This window comes from Oncorhynchus tshawytscha, linkage group LG10, assembly GCF_018296145.1.
Source record: "Oncorhynchus tshawytscha isolate Ot180627B linkage group LG10, Otsh_v2.0, whole genome shotgun sequence".
Lineage (NCBI taxonomy): Eukaryota > Metazoa > Chordata > Actinopteri > Salmoniformes > Salmonidae > Oncorhynchus > Oncorhynchus tshawytscha.
This window is the reverse complement of record NC_056438.1, coordinates 7,708,884-7,727,107: the sequence shown is the minus strand read 5'-3', so window position 1 is coordinate 7,727,107 and position 18,224 is coordinate 7,708,884. Positions and strand designations below refer to the sequence as shown.

General features: G+C 44.2%; 2 protein-coding genes across 2 annotated transcripts in view; one reads left to right on the top strand and one right to left on the bottom strand.

Annotated features, from left to right (window-relative positions):
* The window catches only part of LOC112259691 (gastrula zinc finger protein XlCGF57.1), a 1,127,091-nt gene that overhangs the window by 731,994 nt on the left and 376,873 nt on the right, over positions 1 to 18,224 (bottom strand). The window lies entirely within an intron of this gene.
* LOC112239556 (pyruvate carboxylase, mitochondrial-like) overlaps positions 1 to 18,224 on the top strand; it is an 85,192-nt gene that overhangs the window by 20,950 nt on the left and 46,018 nt on the right. The window contains exons 2-4 of the mRNA XM_042329437.1: positions 2,051 to 2,196; positions 4,601 to 4,694; positions 5,556 to 5,646. Of these exons, the coding sequence (XP_042185371.1) occupies positions 2,052 to 2,196; positions 4,601 to 4,694; positions 5,556 to 5,646 (330 nt within the window). The 5' untranslated portion in view covers position 2,051. The remainder of the gene's footprint in view (positions 1 to 2,050; positions 2,197 to 4,600; positions 4,695 to 5,555; positions 5,647 to 18,224) is intronic.

The window sequence follows — 18,224 nt, the reverse complement described above, 5'->3', positions numbered from 1 at the left end:
AGGGGGAGACCAGGTGCTTCTGATGCTTCTATTGTGTGGGGGAGACCAGGTGCTTCTGATGCTTCTATTGTGTTGCTTCTGTGCTTCTATTGTGGGGGAGACCAGGTGCTTCTGATGCTTCTATTGTGTAGGGGGAGACCAGGTGCTTCTGATGCTTCTATTGTGTTTGCCAATTCGTTAATGTCGATGTTAAACAGTAAATTGTTTCTCCCCACATTTCTGAGAGAAGACGTCTGTTTGCTTGCTGCCAATTTGAACCACACATTTGTTTTTAATGTACATTGATTTAGTAACATCCCGTTTTCCCTCCAATACCACTTTCTATTAGTTTATAAAAAAAATACCAAATGTTGTGCCAAATGTGATCAAATGCTTTCTTGAAGTCTACGAAACAAAAGTAGATTTTGCCTTTGTTTTTGGTTTACTTGATTGTCAATTAGAGTGTGGAGGGTATAATGTGTGGTAATTTGTTAAAAATCCAATCTGGTTTCTTCTAAGGACCTTGTGTTCATCAAGGAAATTAAGTAGTCTACTATTTATGATACTGCAGAGACATTTCCCCAAGTTGCTGTTAACGCAAATTCCTCTGTAATTATTTAGGTGAAATTTTGTAAATATTTGTGTGATCGATCCTTGGTTCCAAATATGAGGGGGGATAATGTTGAAGAGTTTCAGTCTATCCAATTTTAGTTTATGGAATGTAAGGTATCAGTTAGAAGTTCGAACACACCTACTCATTCCAGGGTTTTTCTCTATTTTTACTATTTTCTACATTGTAGAATAATAGTGAAGACATCAACACTATGAAATAACACATGTGGAATCATGTAGTAACCAAAAAGGTGTTAAACAAATCTAATATATTTTAGATTCTTTAAAAGAAGCCACCCTTTGCTTTGATGACAGCTTTGCACACTCTTGGCTATTCTCTCAACCAGCTTCACCTGGAATGTTTTTCCAATAGCCTTGAAGGAGTTCCCACATATGCTGAGCACTTGTTGGCTGCTTTTTTCTTCACTCTGCGGTCCAACTCATCCCAAACCATTTCAATTGGGTTGAGGTTGGGTGATTGTGGAGGCCAGGTCATCTGATGCAGCACTCCATCACTCTCATTCTTGGTCAAATAGCCCTTACACAGCTTGGAGGTGTGTTGGGTCATTGTCCTGTTGAAAAACAAATAAGCGCAAAGCAGATGGGATGGCGAATCGCTGCAGGAAAAGATCCGAGACACGATTGTGTTGATAATTCTTGTTCTGTAACTGGGATATCCACAGGATTATGACAGTCTCAGCTGATTCAAGGATTTGTAATTTGTCTTGTATATCTTGTTGTTATGGGCTCTTATATTGTTATATTGCTGTACAGGTTTGCAACGTTATTTCTCCATATAATGCTATTTTGGATAGCCAATTCCTCATGATGTGGTCTCTCTCTCTCTCCTTCTCTCTCTCTCTCTCTCTCTCCTTCTCTCTCTCTCTCTCTCTCTCCTTCTCTCTCTCCTTCTCTCTCTCTCTCTCTCTCTCTCTCTCTCTCTTCTCTCTCTCCTTCTCTCCTTCTCTCTCTCTCTCTCTCTCTCTCTCTCTCTCTCTCTTCTCTCCTTCTCTCTCTCTCTCTCCTTCTCTCTCTCTCTCTCTCTTCTCCTCTCTCTCTCTCTCTCTCTCTCCTTCTCTCTCTCTCCTTCTCTCTCTCCTTCTCTCCTTCTCTCTCTCTCTCTCTCTCTCTCTCTCTCTCTCTCTCTCTCTCCTTCTCTCTCTCCTTCTCTCCTTCTCTCTCTCCTTCTCTCCTTCTCTCTCTCTCTCTCTCTCCTTCTCTCTCTCCTTCTCTCTCTCTCTCTCTCTCTCTCTCTCTCTCTCTTCTCTCTCTCCTTCTCTCCTTCTCTCTCTCTCTCTCCTTCTCTCTCTCTCTCCTTCTCTCTCTCTCCTTCTCTCCTTCTCTCTCTCTCCTTCTCTCTCTCCTTCTCTCCTTCTCTCTCTCTCTCTCTCTATCTCTCTCTCTCTCTCTCTCTCTCTCTCTCTCTCTCTCTCCTCCTTCTCTCTCTCTCTCCCCCCAGGATGTTGCTGTGTGTTTCCGGGGTGGGTCGAGGGGGTCTGGGGTTGCTAGCGGTAAAGAGGGCGTGTCTTCTCACTCGCACTGCCCACTCGTCGCCCCAGAACTTTGAGTATCGACCAATCAAAAAGGTCATGGTGGCCAACAGAGGTAAGGCTCCACCCACAATACGACATGACTTTAGAGATCATGTTATCCCAGCACACGACAATAACTAAGGTATATTGTATATCCCAACACATGACAGTACATCTGAGTTACACATTGCATTATATATCTCATGATATACCATCACATTGCATGACTATTACTTACATGATAGTGTGTGTTATATAGCTTATGATGCTACACAGCCACCTAGCCGCGCTCAAAGCTACACAGCCATCTAGCCCAGCTCAAAGCTACACAGCCACCTAGCCCAGCTCAAAGCTACACAGCCATCTAGCCCAGCTCAAAGCTACACAGCCACCTAGCCCAGCTCAAAGCTACACAGCCACCTAGCCCAGCTCAAAGCTACACAGCCATCTAGCCGCGCTCAAAGCTACACAGCCACCTAGCCCAGCTCAAAGCTACACAGCCATCTAGCCCAGCTCACTACTCATGACATGATATGAACTGTGCATTAAATCACATTATAAACTGGGTATGACAAAACACATATTTTTTACTGCTCTAATTACCCTGGTAACCAGTTTATAATAGCGATAAAGCACCTCAGGGGAGTTGTGATATATGGTCAACTTACCACGGCTAAAGGCTCATCCAGGCAATCCACTTTGCGTCGTGCCTAAGAACAGCCCTTAGCCGTGGTATATTGGCAGTATACCACAAACCCTCTGAGGTGCTTTATTGCTTAAATAGATAGCACAGAAACATAGTGTACTTCTCAACCCATATAAGGAATTCGGAAATGATTGAGACCCCTTGACCCTCCCCCCTAAAAAAATGTTACTTTACAGCAAGATTCAGAAATGGATTACATTGTTTTTCTCCCTCATCAACCGACACAGAATAACCCATAATGACATCACAATACCCCATAATGACATCACAATACCCCATAATGACATCACAATACCCCATAATGACATCACAATACCCCATAATGACATCACAATACCCCATAATGACATCACAATACCCCATAATGACATCACAATACCCCATAATGACACAAGCAAACACAGGTTTTTTAGAAATGATTGCACATTTAAATGAAAAACTGAAATATCACATTTACATAAGTATTCAGGCCCTTAACTCAGTACTTTGTTGAAGCACCTTTGGCTGTGATTACAGCCTCAAGTCTTCTTTGGTATGATGCTACAAGCTTGGCACACCTGTATTTGGGGAATTTCTCTCATTCTTCTCTGCAGATCCTCTCAAGCTCTGTCAGGTTGGATGTGAAGTGTCGCTGCACAGCTATTTTCAGGTCTCTCCAGAGATGTTTGATCGGGTTCAAGGACGGGCTCTGGCTGGGCCACTCAAGAACATTCAGAGACTTGTCCTGAAGTCACTCCTGCATTGTCTTGACTGTGTGCTTAGGGTCTTTGTCCTATTGGAAGGTGAACCTTCGGCCCAGTCTGAGGTCCTGAGCAGGTTTTCATCAAGGATCTCTCTGTGCTTTGCTCTGTTCATCTTACCCTTGATCCTGACTAGTCTCTCAGTCCCTGACGCTGAAAAACATCCCCACAGCATGATGCTGCCACCACCATGCTTCACCATGGGATGGTATTGGACAAGTGATGAGCACTGCCTGGTTTCCTCCAGATGTGACGCTTTGCATTCAGGCCAAAGATTTCAATCTTGGTTTCTTCAGACAAGAGAATCTTGTTTCTCGTGGTCTGGGATTCCTTTAGCTGACTTTGGGCAAACTCCAAGCGGGCTGTCATGTGCCTTTTACTGAGGAGTGGCTTCTGTCTGGCCATTTTGATTGGTGGAGTGCTGCAGAGATGGTTGTCCTTCTGGAAGGTTCTCCCATCTCCACAGATGAACTCTGGAGCTCTGTCAGAGTGACCATTGGGTTTTTGGTCACATCCCTGACCAAGGCCCTTCTCCCCTGATTGCTCAGTTCGGCCAGGCAGCTCTAGGAAGAGTCTTGGTGTTTCCAAACTTCTTCCATGTAAGAATGGAGGCCACTGTGTTCTTGGGGAACTTCAATGTTGCAGAAAGGGTTTTGGTAACCTTCCCCAGATCTGTACCTCAACACCATTCTGTCTCGGAGCTCTACGGACAATTCCTTCAACCTCATTGGTTGGTTTTTACTCTGACTTACTGTCAACTGGACCTTATAGAGGCAGGTGTGCCTTTTCAAATCATGTCCAATCAATTGAATTTATCCCAGGTGGACTCCAATCAAGTTGTAGAAACAGCTCAAGGATGATCAATGGAAACAGGATGCACCTGAGCTCACTTTTGAGTCTCATAGAAAAAAAGTGAGGGGGTCTGAATACTTTCCAAACGGACTGTACATCTCTTTTATTATATTATTCTCTCTTTATTTCTTTATTTCCTTTCTCTTTTCTCTTCTCCTTTTCTGTTCTCTCCTCTCCAGGTGAGATCGCTATCCGTGTGTTCAGGGCGTGCACTGAGTTGGGGATTCGGACCGTGGCTGTTTACTCTGAAGAAGATCGAGGACAGATGCACAGGTACACCACTCACCTGGAGTTATTGACAAATAAAGACGGTTTATTTTATACAACGCAAATTCTGAGGTATGATGTAAAGAATTTGAGCATACAGTAATCGTGTTATTTTATACTAACACAATTGCTCAGAGAAAGAGATTTTGTTTAAACAAGAAATACAAAATAATAACGTTTTTCAATTTCATAGCCGGAGACAGACCACTGTAAAATGTTGAATTTGTAACCAATTAAACATTTCTTTGTGGATTTTGTGCTCGTTGTGCGCTTGGGGTTATTGGCTAAAATATCTTGGTACTTGGTAAAGTTCATCGAGTTGTCTTTTTTGGCTAATCTTTATCAAGGGGTGCCAGTCATTGATGCAGGCTTTACCTGCAGTTCTATTTATCTGGAATTCTAAATGACTATTTACCTGACGATATTACCTGATGAATACCTGACGATATTACCTGATGAATACCTGACGATATTACCTGACGAATACCTGACGATATTACCTGACGAATACCTGACGATATTACCTGACGAATACCTGACGATATTACCTGATGAATACCTGACGATATTACCTGACGAATACCTGACGATATTACCTGACGAATACCTGACGATATTACCTGATGAATACCTGGCGATATTACCTGACAAATACCTGACGATATTACCTGACGAATACCTGACGATATTACCTGATGAATACCTGACGATATTACCTGACGAATACCTGACGATATTACCTGACGAATACCTGACGATATTACCTGATGAATACCTGACGATATTACAACCAGTTTTGCCCGCTAAGATCATTCAAGATCATAAAATGTAACACTGTAACATTGTAACATACCGTTCAACCCACAGACAAAAAGCTGACGAAGCCTACCTGATAGGGAAAAGTCTTCCTCCTGTTGCTGCCTACCTGCATATACCTGACATCATTAAAGTAGCTAAGGTGAGATCCTCCTGTTGCTGCCTACCTGCATATACCTGACATCAATAAAGTAGCTAAGGTGAGATCCTCCTGTTGCTGCCTACCTGCATATACCTCACATCATTAAAGTAGCTAAGGTATGTTTGAAATCTAACCCTTAGTGTGTTAGTGCTGTGCTGAAATATGTGTAGTCTCAATACCTGAATGTAAAAAGATGAAATGAGGATTTCGGCTTGCCCCCCAAGGCCCCTCTGCAACATCTAGCCCAACCTGGCCTCAGAGCATTTCGTATTATTCTGTATGTAAATCTGAGAAACTCCTATTAGTATGATATGTTTCATATGGTAGGTATTAATTTGTGGATGTCCATCACCCATTTCGGGGGATATGTTACAAATTTGCAAAACGTACAATACTGTACGAATTTGCTAAATGTTTGATATGTTACGAATTCTAGCTAGGTGGCTAGCTGGCTAACGTTACCTAGCTCGCTAACATTTGCTTGGCTAGGGGTTAGGGTTAGCGGTTAGGGTTAAGCTTAGGGTTAAGTTAAAGGGTTAAGGTTAGGGTGAGGGTTTAGCTAAAAGGGTTAAGGTTAGGGTTAAGTTAGCTAAAAGGGTTACGATTAGGGTTAAGTTAGCTAAAAGGGTTAGGTGAAGGGTTAGCTAACATGCTAAGTAGTTGCAAAGTATATAAACAGTAGTAAGTAGCAGAAAGTTGCTAAAGTGCTACGTGATGAGATTCGAACTTGCAACCTTTGGGTTGCTAGATGTTCGTGTTATACGCTCACCTATCCACCCCGACCAACGACTCTCCTTTCATTTTTGCCTTAAATAACTATCTGTCTTATGCTACCATACCAAACATAACATATCATACTAAATGGAGTGTCTCGGATTTACATAACAAAATAATACGAAATGCTCTGAGACCAGGTTGCCAAAAGCGTATTAATATACCTCCCTCCCTCTCGCTCACTCTCTCGGCCCCCAGACACCATATTGCCAGTAGTCCCATTACCGCCTGTCCCAATGAATCCATCTCTCCATCCATCCCTGTATCTCTCCCTTCATCCCAACTTCTCTGTTTACTTATGATAAAATGTTTATTCTGTTCTACTGAGACATTTACTTTATGTTCCTATTCTTATCTTTTGTTATTTCTTATTGTTGCTGCTAGCTTGTTAGCGTACTACTACTAGCTAGATATTTTATGACTTCACTTCAGAGATTATTTACAGAAGATGCGTTTGTGATTAGTGAGTCCTCCAGATCAGAGGCAGTAGGGATGTTCTCTGTTTAGTGAGTCCTCCAGGTCAGAGGCAGTAGGGATGTTCTCTGTTTAGTGAGTCCTCCAGATCAGAGGCAGTAGGGATGTTCTCTGTTTAGTGAGTCCTCCAGGTCAGAGGCAGTAGGGATGTTCTCTGTTTAGTGAGTCCTCCAGATCAGAGGCAGTAGGGATGTTCTCTGTTTAGTGAGTCCTCCAGATCTGAGGCAGTAGGGATGTGTTCTCTGTTTAGTGAGTCCTCCAGATCAGAGGCAGTAGGGATGACCAGGGATGTTCTCTGTTTAGTGAGTCCTCCAGATCAGAGGCAGTAGGGATGACCAGGGATGTTCTCTGTTTAGTGAGTCCTCCAGATCAGAGGCAGTAGGGATGACCAGGGATGTTCTCTGTTTAGTGAGTCCTCCAGATCAGAGGCAGTAGGGATGACCAGGGATGTTCTCTGTTTAGTGAGTCCTCCAGATCAGAGGCAGTAGGGAGGACCAGGGATGTTCTCTGTTTAGTGAGTCCTCCAGATCAGAGGCAGTAGGGATGACCAGGGATGTTCTCTGTTTAGTGAGTCCTCCAGATCAGAGGTAGTAGGGATGACAGGGATGTTCTCTGTTTAGTGAGTCCTCCAGATCAGAGGCAGTAGGGATGACCAGGGATGTTCTCTGTTTAGTGAGTCCTCCAGATCAGAGGCAGTAGGGATGACCAGGGATGTTCTCTGTTTAGTGAGTCCTCCAGATCAGAGGCAGTAGGGAGGACCAGGGATGTTCTCTGTTTAGTGAGTCCTCCAGATCAGAGGCAGTAGGGATGACCAGGGATGTTCTCTGTTTAGTGAGTCCTCCAGATCAGAGGTAGTAGGGATGACAAGGGATGTTCTCTGTTTAGTGAGTCCTCCAGATCAGAGGCAGTAGGGATGACCAGGGATGTTCTCTGTTTAGTGAGTCCTCCAGATCAGAGGCAGTAGGGATGACCAGGGATTTCTCTGTTTAGTGAGTCCTCCAGATCAGAGGCAGTAGGGATGTTCTCTGTTTAGTGAGTCCTCCAGATCAGAGGCAGTAGGGATGTTCTCTGTTTAGTGAGTCCTCCAGATCTGAGGCAGTAGGGATGTTCTCTGTTTAGTGAGTCCTCCAGATCTGAGGGGAGTAGGGATGTTCTCTGTTTAGTGAGTCCTCCCGATCAGAGGCAGTAGGGATGACCAGGGATGTTCTCTGTTTAGTGAGTCCTCCAGGTCAGAGGCAGTAGGGATGACCAGGGATGTTCTCTGTTTAGTGAGTCCTCCAGATCAGAGGCAGTAGGGATGTTCTCTGTTTAGTGAGTCCTCCAGATCTGAGGCAGTATGGATGTTCTCTGTTTAGTGAGTCCTCCAGATCTGAGGCAGTAGGGATGTTCTCTGTTTAGTGAGTCCTCCAGATCTGAGGCAGTAGGGATGTTCTCTGTTTAGTGAGTCCTCCAGATCTGAGGCAGTAGGGATGTTCTCTGTTTAGTGAGTCCTCCAGATCTGAGGCAGTAGGGATGTTCTCTGTTTAGTGAGTCCTCCCGATCAGAGGCAGTAGGGATGACCAGGGATGTTCTCTGTTTAGTGAGTCCTCCAGATCTGAGGCAGTAGGGATGACCAGGGATGTTCTCTGTTTAGTGAGTCCTCCAGATCAGAGGCAGTAGGGATGACCAGGGATGTTCTCTGTTTAGTGAGTCCTCCAGATCAGAGGCAGTAGGGATGACCAGGGATGTTCTCTGTTTAGTGAGTCCTCCAGATCAGAGGCAGTAGGGAGGACCAGGGATGTTCTCTGTTTAGTGAGTCCTCCAGATCAGAGGCAGTAGGGACGACCAGGGATGTTCTCTGTTTAGTGAGTCCTCCAGATCAGAGGTAGTAGGGATGACAAGGGATGTTCTCTGTTTAGTGAGTCCTCCAGATCAGAGGCAGTAGGGATGACCAGGGATGTTCTCTGTTTAGTGAGTCCTCCAGATCAGAGGCAGTAGGGATGACCAGGGATGTTCTCTGTTTAGTGAGTCCTCCAGATCAGAGGCAGTAGGGAGGACCAGGGATGTTCTCTGTTTAGTGAGTCCTCCAGATCTGAGGCAGTAGGGATGACCAGGGATGTTCTCTGTTTAGTGAGTCCTCCAGATCAGAGGCAGTAGGGATGACCAGGGATGTTCTCTGTTTAGTGAGTCCTCCAGATCAGAGGCAGTAGGGATGACCAGGGATGTTCTCTGTTTAGTGAGTCCTCCAGATCAGAGGTAGTAGGGATGACCAGGGATGTTCTCTGTTTAGTGAGTCCTCCAGATCAGAGGCAGTAGGGATGACCAGGGATGTTCTCTGTTTAGTGAGTCCTCCAGATCAGAGGCAGTAGGGATGACCAGGGATGTTCTCTGTTTAGTGAGTCCTCCAGATCAGAGGCAGTAGGGAGGACCAGGGATGTTCTCTGTTTAGTGAGTCCTCCAGATCAGAGGCAGTAGGGATGACCAGGGATGTTCTCTGTTTAGTGAGTCCTCCAGATCAGAGGCAGTAGGGATGACCAGGGATGTTCTCTGTTTAGTGAGTCCTCCAGATCAGAGGCAGTAGGGATGACCAGGGATGTTCTCTGTTTAGTGAGTCCTCCAGATCAGAGGCAGTAGGGATGACCAGGGATGTTCTCTGTTTAGTGAGTCCTCCAGATCAGAGGCAGTAGGGATGACCAGGGATGTTCTCTGTTTAGTGAGTCCTCCAGATCAGAGGCAGTAGGGATGACCAGGGATGTTCTCTGTTTAGTGAGTCCTCCAGATCAGAGGCAGTAGGGATGACCAGGGATGTTCTCTGTTTAGTGAGTCCTCCAGATCAGAGGCAGTAGGGATGACCAGGGATGTTCTCTGTTTAGTGAGTCCTCCAGATCAGAGGCAGTAGGGATGACCAGGGATGTTCTCTGTTTAGTGAGTCCTCCAGATCAGAGGCAGTAGGGATGACCAGGGATGTTCTCTGTTTAGTGAGTCCTCCAGATCAGAGGCAGTAGGGAGGACCAGGGATGTTCTCTGTTTAGTGAGTCCTCCAGATCAAAGGCAGTAGGGAGGACCAGGGATGTTCTCTGTTTAGTGAGTCCTCCAGATCAGAGGCAGTAGGGATGACCAGGGATGTTCTCTGTTTAGTGAGTCCTCCAGATCAGAGGCAGTAGGGATGACCAGGGATGTTCTCTGTTTAGTGAGTCCTCCAGATCAGAGGCAGTAGGGATGACCAGGGATGTTCTCTGTTTAGTGAGTCCTCCAGATCAGAGGCAGTAGGGATGAACAGGGATGTTCTCTCAATAAGTGTGAGAATTGGATCATTTTCTTTTCATGCTAAGCATTCAAAATGTATCAAGTACTTTTGGGTGTCAGAGAAAATGTATCGAGTAAAAAGTACAATATTTTATTTAGGAATGTAGTGAAGTAAAAGTAAAACATGTCAAAAAAATAAATAGTAAAGGAAAGCCCAGAAAACACTACTTAAGTAGTACTTTAAAGTATTTATTTTTTACTTAAGTACTTTACACCACTGCATACTGGTACATACTGCTGTAATGATATTATCATGACACAAGGCGAGACCCAGATGCAGACACAGGAGGCAGATAGTTGGAGTCTTACAATATTTATACATCCAAAAAGGGGAAGGTAAGATAATGGTTGTGGACAGGCAAAACGTCATACCCAGATCAGGTACCGAAGGGCAGGCAGAATCAAGGTCAGGGCAGGAAGAATCAAGGTCAGGGCAGGAAGAATCAAGGTCAGGGCAGGAAGAATCAAGGTCAGGCAGGAAGAATCAAGGTCAGGTCAGGCAGAATCAAGGTCAGGGCAGGCAGAATCAAGGTCAGGGCAGGAAGAATCAAGGTCAGGGCAGGAAGAATCAAGGTCAGGGCAGGAAGAATCAAGGTCAGGGCAGGAAGAATCAAGGTCAGGGCAGGCAGAATCAAGGTCAGGGCAGGCACAATCAAGGTCATGGCAGGAAGAATCAAGGTCAGGTCAGGCAGAATCAAGGTCAGGGCAGGCAGAGTCAAGGTCAGGGCAGGCAGAATCAAGGTCAGGGCAGGAAGAATCAAGGTCAGGTCAGGCAGAATCAAGGTCAGGGCAGGAAGAATCAAGGTCAGGGCAGGCAGAATCAAGGTCAGGTCAGGCAGAATCAAGGTCATGGCAGGAAGAATCAAGGTCAGGGCAGGCAGAATCAAGGTCAGGGCAGGCAGAATCAAGGTCAGGGCAGGCAGAGTCAAGGTCAGGGCAGGCAGAATCAAGGTCAGGGCAGGCAGAATCAAGGTCAGGGCAGGAAGAATCAAGGTCAGGGCAGGCAGAATCAAGGTCAGGTCAGGCAGAATCAAGGTCAGGGCAGGCAGAGTCAAGGTCAGGGCAGGCAGAATCAAGGTCAGGACAGGCAGAATCAAGGTCAGGGCAGGCAGAATCAAGGTCAGGGCAGGCAGAATCAAGGTCAGGTCAGGCAGAATCAAGGTCAGGGCAGGCAGAATCAAGGTCAGGTCAGTCAGAATCAAGGTCAGGGCAGGCAGAGTCAAGGTCAGGGATAGAATCAAGGTCAGGGCAGGCAGAGTCAAGGTCAGGGCAGGCAGAATCAAGGTCAGGGATAGAATCAAGGTCAGGGTAGGCAGTCCAGAGTCAGGCAGAGGTCAAAACCGGGATAAATATCAAATGGAATAGCAAAAGAGACAGGAAAAACATGCTGGATGAAACATACAAGACTGGTACAGAGAGACAGGAAACACAGGGATAAATACACTGGTACAGAGAGACAGGAAACACAGGGATAAATACACTGGTACAGAGAGACAGGAAACACAGGGATAAATACACTGGTACAGAGAGACAGGAAACACAGGGATAAATACACTGGTACAGAGAGACAGGAAACACAGGGATAAATACACTGGTACAGAGAGACAGGAAACACAGGGATAAATACACTGGTACAGAGAGACAGGAAACACAGGGATAAATACACTGGTACAGAGAGACAGGAAACACAGGGATAAATACACTGGTACAGAGAGACAGGAAACACAGGGATAAATACACTGGTACAGAGAGACAGGAAACACAGGGATAAATACACTGGCACAAAGAGACAGGAAACACAGGGATAAATACACTGGTACAGAGAGACAGGAAACACAGGGATAAATACACTGGTACAGAGAGACTGGAAACACAGGGATAAATACACTGGCACAGAGAGACAGGAAACACAGGGATAAATACACTGGTACAGAGAGACAGGAAACACAGGGATAAATACACTGGTACAGAGAGACAGGAAACACAGGGATAAATACACTGGTACAGAGAGACAGGAAACACAGGGATAAATACACTGGTACAGAGAGACAGGAAACACAGGGATAAATACACTGGTACAGAGAGACAGGAAACACAGGGATAAATACACTGGTACAGAGAGACAGGAAACACAGGGATAAATACACTGGTACAGAGAGACACAGGAAACACAGGGATAAATACACTGGTACAGAGAGACAGGAAACACAGGGATAAATACACTGGTACAGAGAGACAGAAAACACAGGGATAAATACACTGGTACAGAGAGACAGGAAACACAGGGATAAATACACTGGTACAGAGAGACAGGAAACACAGGGATAAATACACTGGTACAGAGAGACAGGAAACACAGGGATAAAATACACTGGTACAGAGAGACAGGAAACACAGGGATAAATACACTGGTACAGAGAGACAGGAAACACAGGGATAAATACACTGGTACAGAGAGACAGGAAACACAGGGATAAATACACTGGTACAGAGAGACAGGAAACACAGGGATAAATACACTGGTACAGAGAGACAGGAAACACAGGGATAAATACACTGGTACAGAGAGACAGGAAACACAGGGATAAATACACTGGTACAGAGAGACAGGAAACACAGGGATAAATACACTGGTACAGAGAGACAGGAAACACAGGGATAAATACACTGGTACAGAGAGACAGGAAACACAGGGATAAATACACTGGTACAGAGAGACAGGAAACACAGGGATAAATACACTGGTACAGAGAGACAGGAAACACAGGGATAAATACACTGGTACAGAGAGACAGGAAACACAGGGATAGATACACTGGTACAGAGAGACAGGAAACACAGGGAAAAATACACTGGTACAGAGAGACAGGAAACACAGGGATAAATACACTGGTACAGAGAGACAGGAAACACAGGGATAAATACACTGGTACAGAGAGACTGGAAACACAGGGATAAATACACTGGTACAGAGAGACAGGAAACACAGGGATAAATACACTGGTACAGAGAGACAGGAAACACAGGGATAAATACACTGGTACAGAGAGACTGGAAACACAGGGATAAATACACTGGTACAGAGAGACAGGAAACACAGGGATAAATACACTGGTACAGAGAGACAGGAAACACAGGGATAAATACACTGGTACAGAGAGACAGGAAACACAGGGATAAATACACTGGTACAGAGAGACAGGAAACACAGGGATAAATACACTGGTACAGAGAGACAGGAAACACAGGGATAAATACACTGGTACAGAGAGACAGGAAACACAGGATAAATACACTGGTACAGAGAGACAGGAAACACAGGGATAAATACACTGGTACAGAGAGACAGGAAACACAGGGATAAATACACTGGTACAGAGAGACAGGAAACACAGGGATAAATACACTGGTACAGAGAGACAGGAAACACAGGATAAATACACTGGCACAGAGAGACAGGAAACACAGGGATAAATACACTGACACAGAGACAGGAAACACAGGGATAAATACACTGGTACAGAGAGACAGGAAACACATGGGATAAATACACTGGTACAGAGAGACAGGAAACACAGGGATAAATACACTGGCACAGAGAGACAGGAAACACAGGGATAAATACACTGGTACAGAGAGACAGGAAACACAGGGATAAATACACTGGTACAGAGAGACAGGAAACACAGGGATAAATACACTGGTACAGAGAGACAGGAAACACAAGGATAAATACACTGGTACAGAGAGACAGGAAACACAGGGATAAATACACTGGTACAGAGAGACAGGAAACACAGGGATAAATACACTGGTACAGAGAGACAGGAAACACAGGGATAAATACACTGGTACAGAGAGACAGGAAACACAGGGATAAATACACTGGTACAGAGAGACAGGAAACACAGGGATAAATACACTGGGGGAAATAAGCAACACCTGGAGGGGGTGGAGACAATCACAAGGACAGGTGAAACTGATCAGGGCGCAACAGATATGCTATGCGGTTTGTAAGGACAGCGTAGCTAGCACATTTCTAGCCAATCTAACATGTAAGGTAACTTATTTGAAAAGTCATTTGCTTTATTACAATGCTCGACATTTTCTTAAACATTTGTCATAATTAGTTCAAGCAGTGAATTTAGTTTCCGCTCTGGTCCGACTTTGGCTGTATATTTTCCATTCTTTTCTTCAAATCGGAAAATGTTGTAAAGCCACGCCTCATTTACGGAAGAATTGCATTATGGTCCATGAAGCACGGAAATAGTGTCCATACTAGGACCAATAAGCATACTACATACTCGATTTACGTCACAAACAGTACGGTTAGCGCGGTTAGTGTGAGAATTGGAACACAGCTCGAGTTTTCTCTCATTTCTCTTCTTGACATAATATCCCTCTGTTTTGTCTGGGCCCATATCCAATGTGTGTGTGTGTGTGTGTGTGTGTGTACGTGTGTTTGTGAGAGAAGACAGAGTGTGTGTGTGTGTGTTGTGTGTGTGAGAGAGAGAGTGTGTGTGTGAGAGAGAGAGTGTGTGTGTGTTTATGTGTGTGTGTGTGTGTGTGTGTGTGTGAGAGAGAGAGAGTGTGTGTGTGTGTTGTGTGTGTGTGAGAGAGTGTGTGTGTGTGTGTTTGTGTGTGAGAGAGTGTGTGTGTGTTTATGTGTGTGTGTGTGTGTGTGTGTGTGAGAGAGAGAGAGTGTGTGTGTGTGTTTGTGTGTGCAGCCATCCCTTTCATCAGTCTCTGCCCCTCGCCGTCTGTTGTTGCGGAGCACCCTGCCAACCGTCTCCCCTAACAACAAGACAGCCCATAATGAGCATGCTCCGTAACTAAGACCAGATGGTTGGTCCAGGCCCGGTGTGTGTGTGGTGTGTGTGGTGTGTGTGGTGTGTGTGTGGTGTGTGTGTAGGTGTGTATGTCTGTCCAGGTCTGGCTTTAATCCCTACACGACTGATGCTAAAGTTCACTGAATGATTATTAACCTGTAATGAGTTCTACCCATTCTACCCATTCTCCCTCCCTCCCTCCCTCCCTCCCTCCCTCCCTCCCTCCCTCCCTCCCTCCCTCCCTCCCTCCCTCCCTCCCTCCCTCCCTCCCTCCCTCCCTCCCTCCCTCCCTCCCTCCCTCCCTCCCCCCCCTACCTCCTGTCCAGTACTATACTCCATTGTTGAGTACTATAATGTAGCCTACTGTTGAGTACTATACTGTAGCCTATTTTTGAGTACTATACTGTAGTCTTCTGTTGAGTACTATACTGTAGTCTTCTGTTGAGTACTATACTGTAGCCTATTGTTGAGTACTATACTGTAGCCTATTTTTGAGTACTATACTGTAGTCTTCTGTTGAGTACTATACTGTAGTCTTCTGTTGAGTACTATACTGTAGTCTACTGTTGAGTAATACACTATACTATAGTCTACTGTTGAGTACTATACTGTACTGTAGACTATCGTTGAGTACTATACTATACTGTAGCCTATTTTTGAGTACTATACTGTAGTCTTCTGTTGAGTACTATACTGTAGTCTACTGTTGAGTACTATAATGTAGTCTACTGTTGAGTACTATACTGTAGCCTACTGTTGAATACTATTCTGTTCTGTAGTCTACTGTTGAGTACTATACTATACTGTAGCCTATTGTTGAGTACTATACTGTACTGTAGACGATCGTTGAGTACTATACTGTAGCCTACTGTTGAATACTATTCTGTTCTGTAGTCTACTGTTGAGTACTATACTGTAGCCTATTGTTGAGTACTATACTGTACTGTAGACTATCGTTGAGTACTATACTGTAGCCTACTGTTGAGTACTATACTGTAGCCTACTGTTGAATACTATTCTGTTCTGTAGTCTACTATTGAGTACTATACTGTACTGTAGACTTTCGTTGAGTACTATACTGTAGCCTATTGTTGAGTACTATACTGTACTGTAGACTATCGTTGAGTACTATACTGTAGCCTATTGTTGAGTACTATACTGTACTGTAGACTATCGTTGAGTACTATACTGTAGCCTACTGTTGAGTACTACACTATACTATAGTCTACTATTGAGTACTATACTGTAGCCTACTGTTGAATACTATTCTGTTCTGTAGTCTACTATTGAGTTCTATAATATAGTCTACAGTTGAGTAAGATATCGTACGGTGTTGGAGTCGTGCCTGGCCGTGCAGTCATGAGTGAACAGGGAGTACAGGAGGGGACTGAGCACGCACTCCTGAGGGACCCAGGAAGTCCAGGATCCAGTTACAGAGGGAAGTGTTTAGTCCCAGGGTTCTTAGCTTAGTGATAAGCTCTGAGGGCACTATGGTGTTGAACGCTGAGCTGTAGTCAATGAATAGCATTCTCACATAGGTGTTCCTTTTGTCCAGGTGGGAAAGGGCAGTGTGGAGTGCAATAGAGATTACATCATCTGTGGATCTGTTGTTGCGGTATGCAAATTGGAGTGGGTCTAAGGGTTTCTGGGATAATGGTGTTGATGTGAACCATGACCAGCCTTTCAAAGCATTTTATGGCTACAGACGTGAGTGCTACGAGTCGTAGTCATTTAGGCAGGTTACCTTAGTGTCCTTTAGTGTTCTGTTGGTATTACAGACTCAGACAGGGAGAGGTTGAAAATGTCAGTGAAGACACTTGCAAGTTGATCAGCGCATGCTCGCAGTACACATCCTGGTAATCCGTCTGGCCCTGTGGCCTTATGAATGTTGTCCTTTTTAAAGGTCTCCCTCTCATCGGCTGCGGAGAGAGTGATCACACAGAGATCTTGAACAGCTGTCTACTATTGAGTACTGAACTGTAGTCTGCTGTTGAGTACTATACTGTAGTCTACTGTTGAGTACTATACTATACTATAGTCTACTGTTGAGTACTATACTATACTGTAGTCTGCTGTTGAGTACTATACTATACTGTAGTCTACTGTTGAGTACTATACTATACTGCAGTCTACTGTTGAGTACTATACTATACTGTAGTCTGCTGTTGAGTACTATACTATACTGTAGCCTACTGTTGAGTACTATACTATACTGTAGTCTACTGTTGAGTACTATACTATACTGCAGTCTACTGTTGAGTACTATACTATACTATAGTCTACTGTTGAGTACTATACTATACTGTAGTCTACTGTTGAGTATATACTATACTGTAGTCTACTGATGAGTACTATACTATACTGTAGTCTATTGTTGAGTACTACACTGTAGTCTACTGTTGAGTACTATAATGTACTGTGGACTATCGTTGAGTACTATACTGTACTGTAGTCTACTGTTGAGTACTATAGTGAAGTCTACTGTTGAGTACTATACTATACTGTAGTCTATTGTTGAGTACTACACTGTAGTCTACTGTTGAGTACTATAATGTACTGTGGACTATCGTTGAGTACTATACTGTACTGTAGTCTACTGTTGAGTACTATAGTGAAGCCTACTGTTGAGTACTATACTGTACTGTAGACTATTGTTGAGTACTATAATGTACTGTAGTCTACTGTTGAGTACTATACTGTAATGTAGTCTACTGTTGAGTACTATACAGTAGTCTACTATTGAGTACTATACTGTAGCCTACTGTTGAGTACTATACTATACTGTAGTCTACTGTTGAGTACTATACTACAGTCTACTGTTGAGTACTATACTATACTAGAGCCTACTGTTGAGTACTATACTGTACATTAGACTATCGTTGAGTACTCTACTGTACTGTAGTCTACTGTTGAGTACTATACAGTAGTCTACTATTGAGTACTATACTGTAGCCTACTGTTGAGTACTATACTATACTGTAGTCTACTGTTGAGTACTATACTATACTGTAGTCTACTGTTGAGTACTATACTATACTAGAGCCTACTGTTGAGGACTATACTGTACTGTAGTCTACTGTTGAGTACTATACTATACTGTAGTCTACTGTTGAGTACTATACTGTACTGTAGTCTACTGTTGAGTACTATACCATAGTATACTACTGAGTACTGTACTAAACTGTAGTCTATTGTTGAGTACTACACTGTACTGTA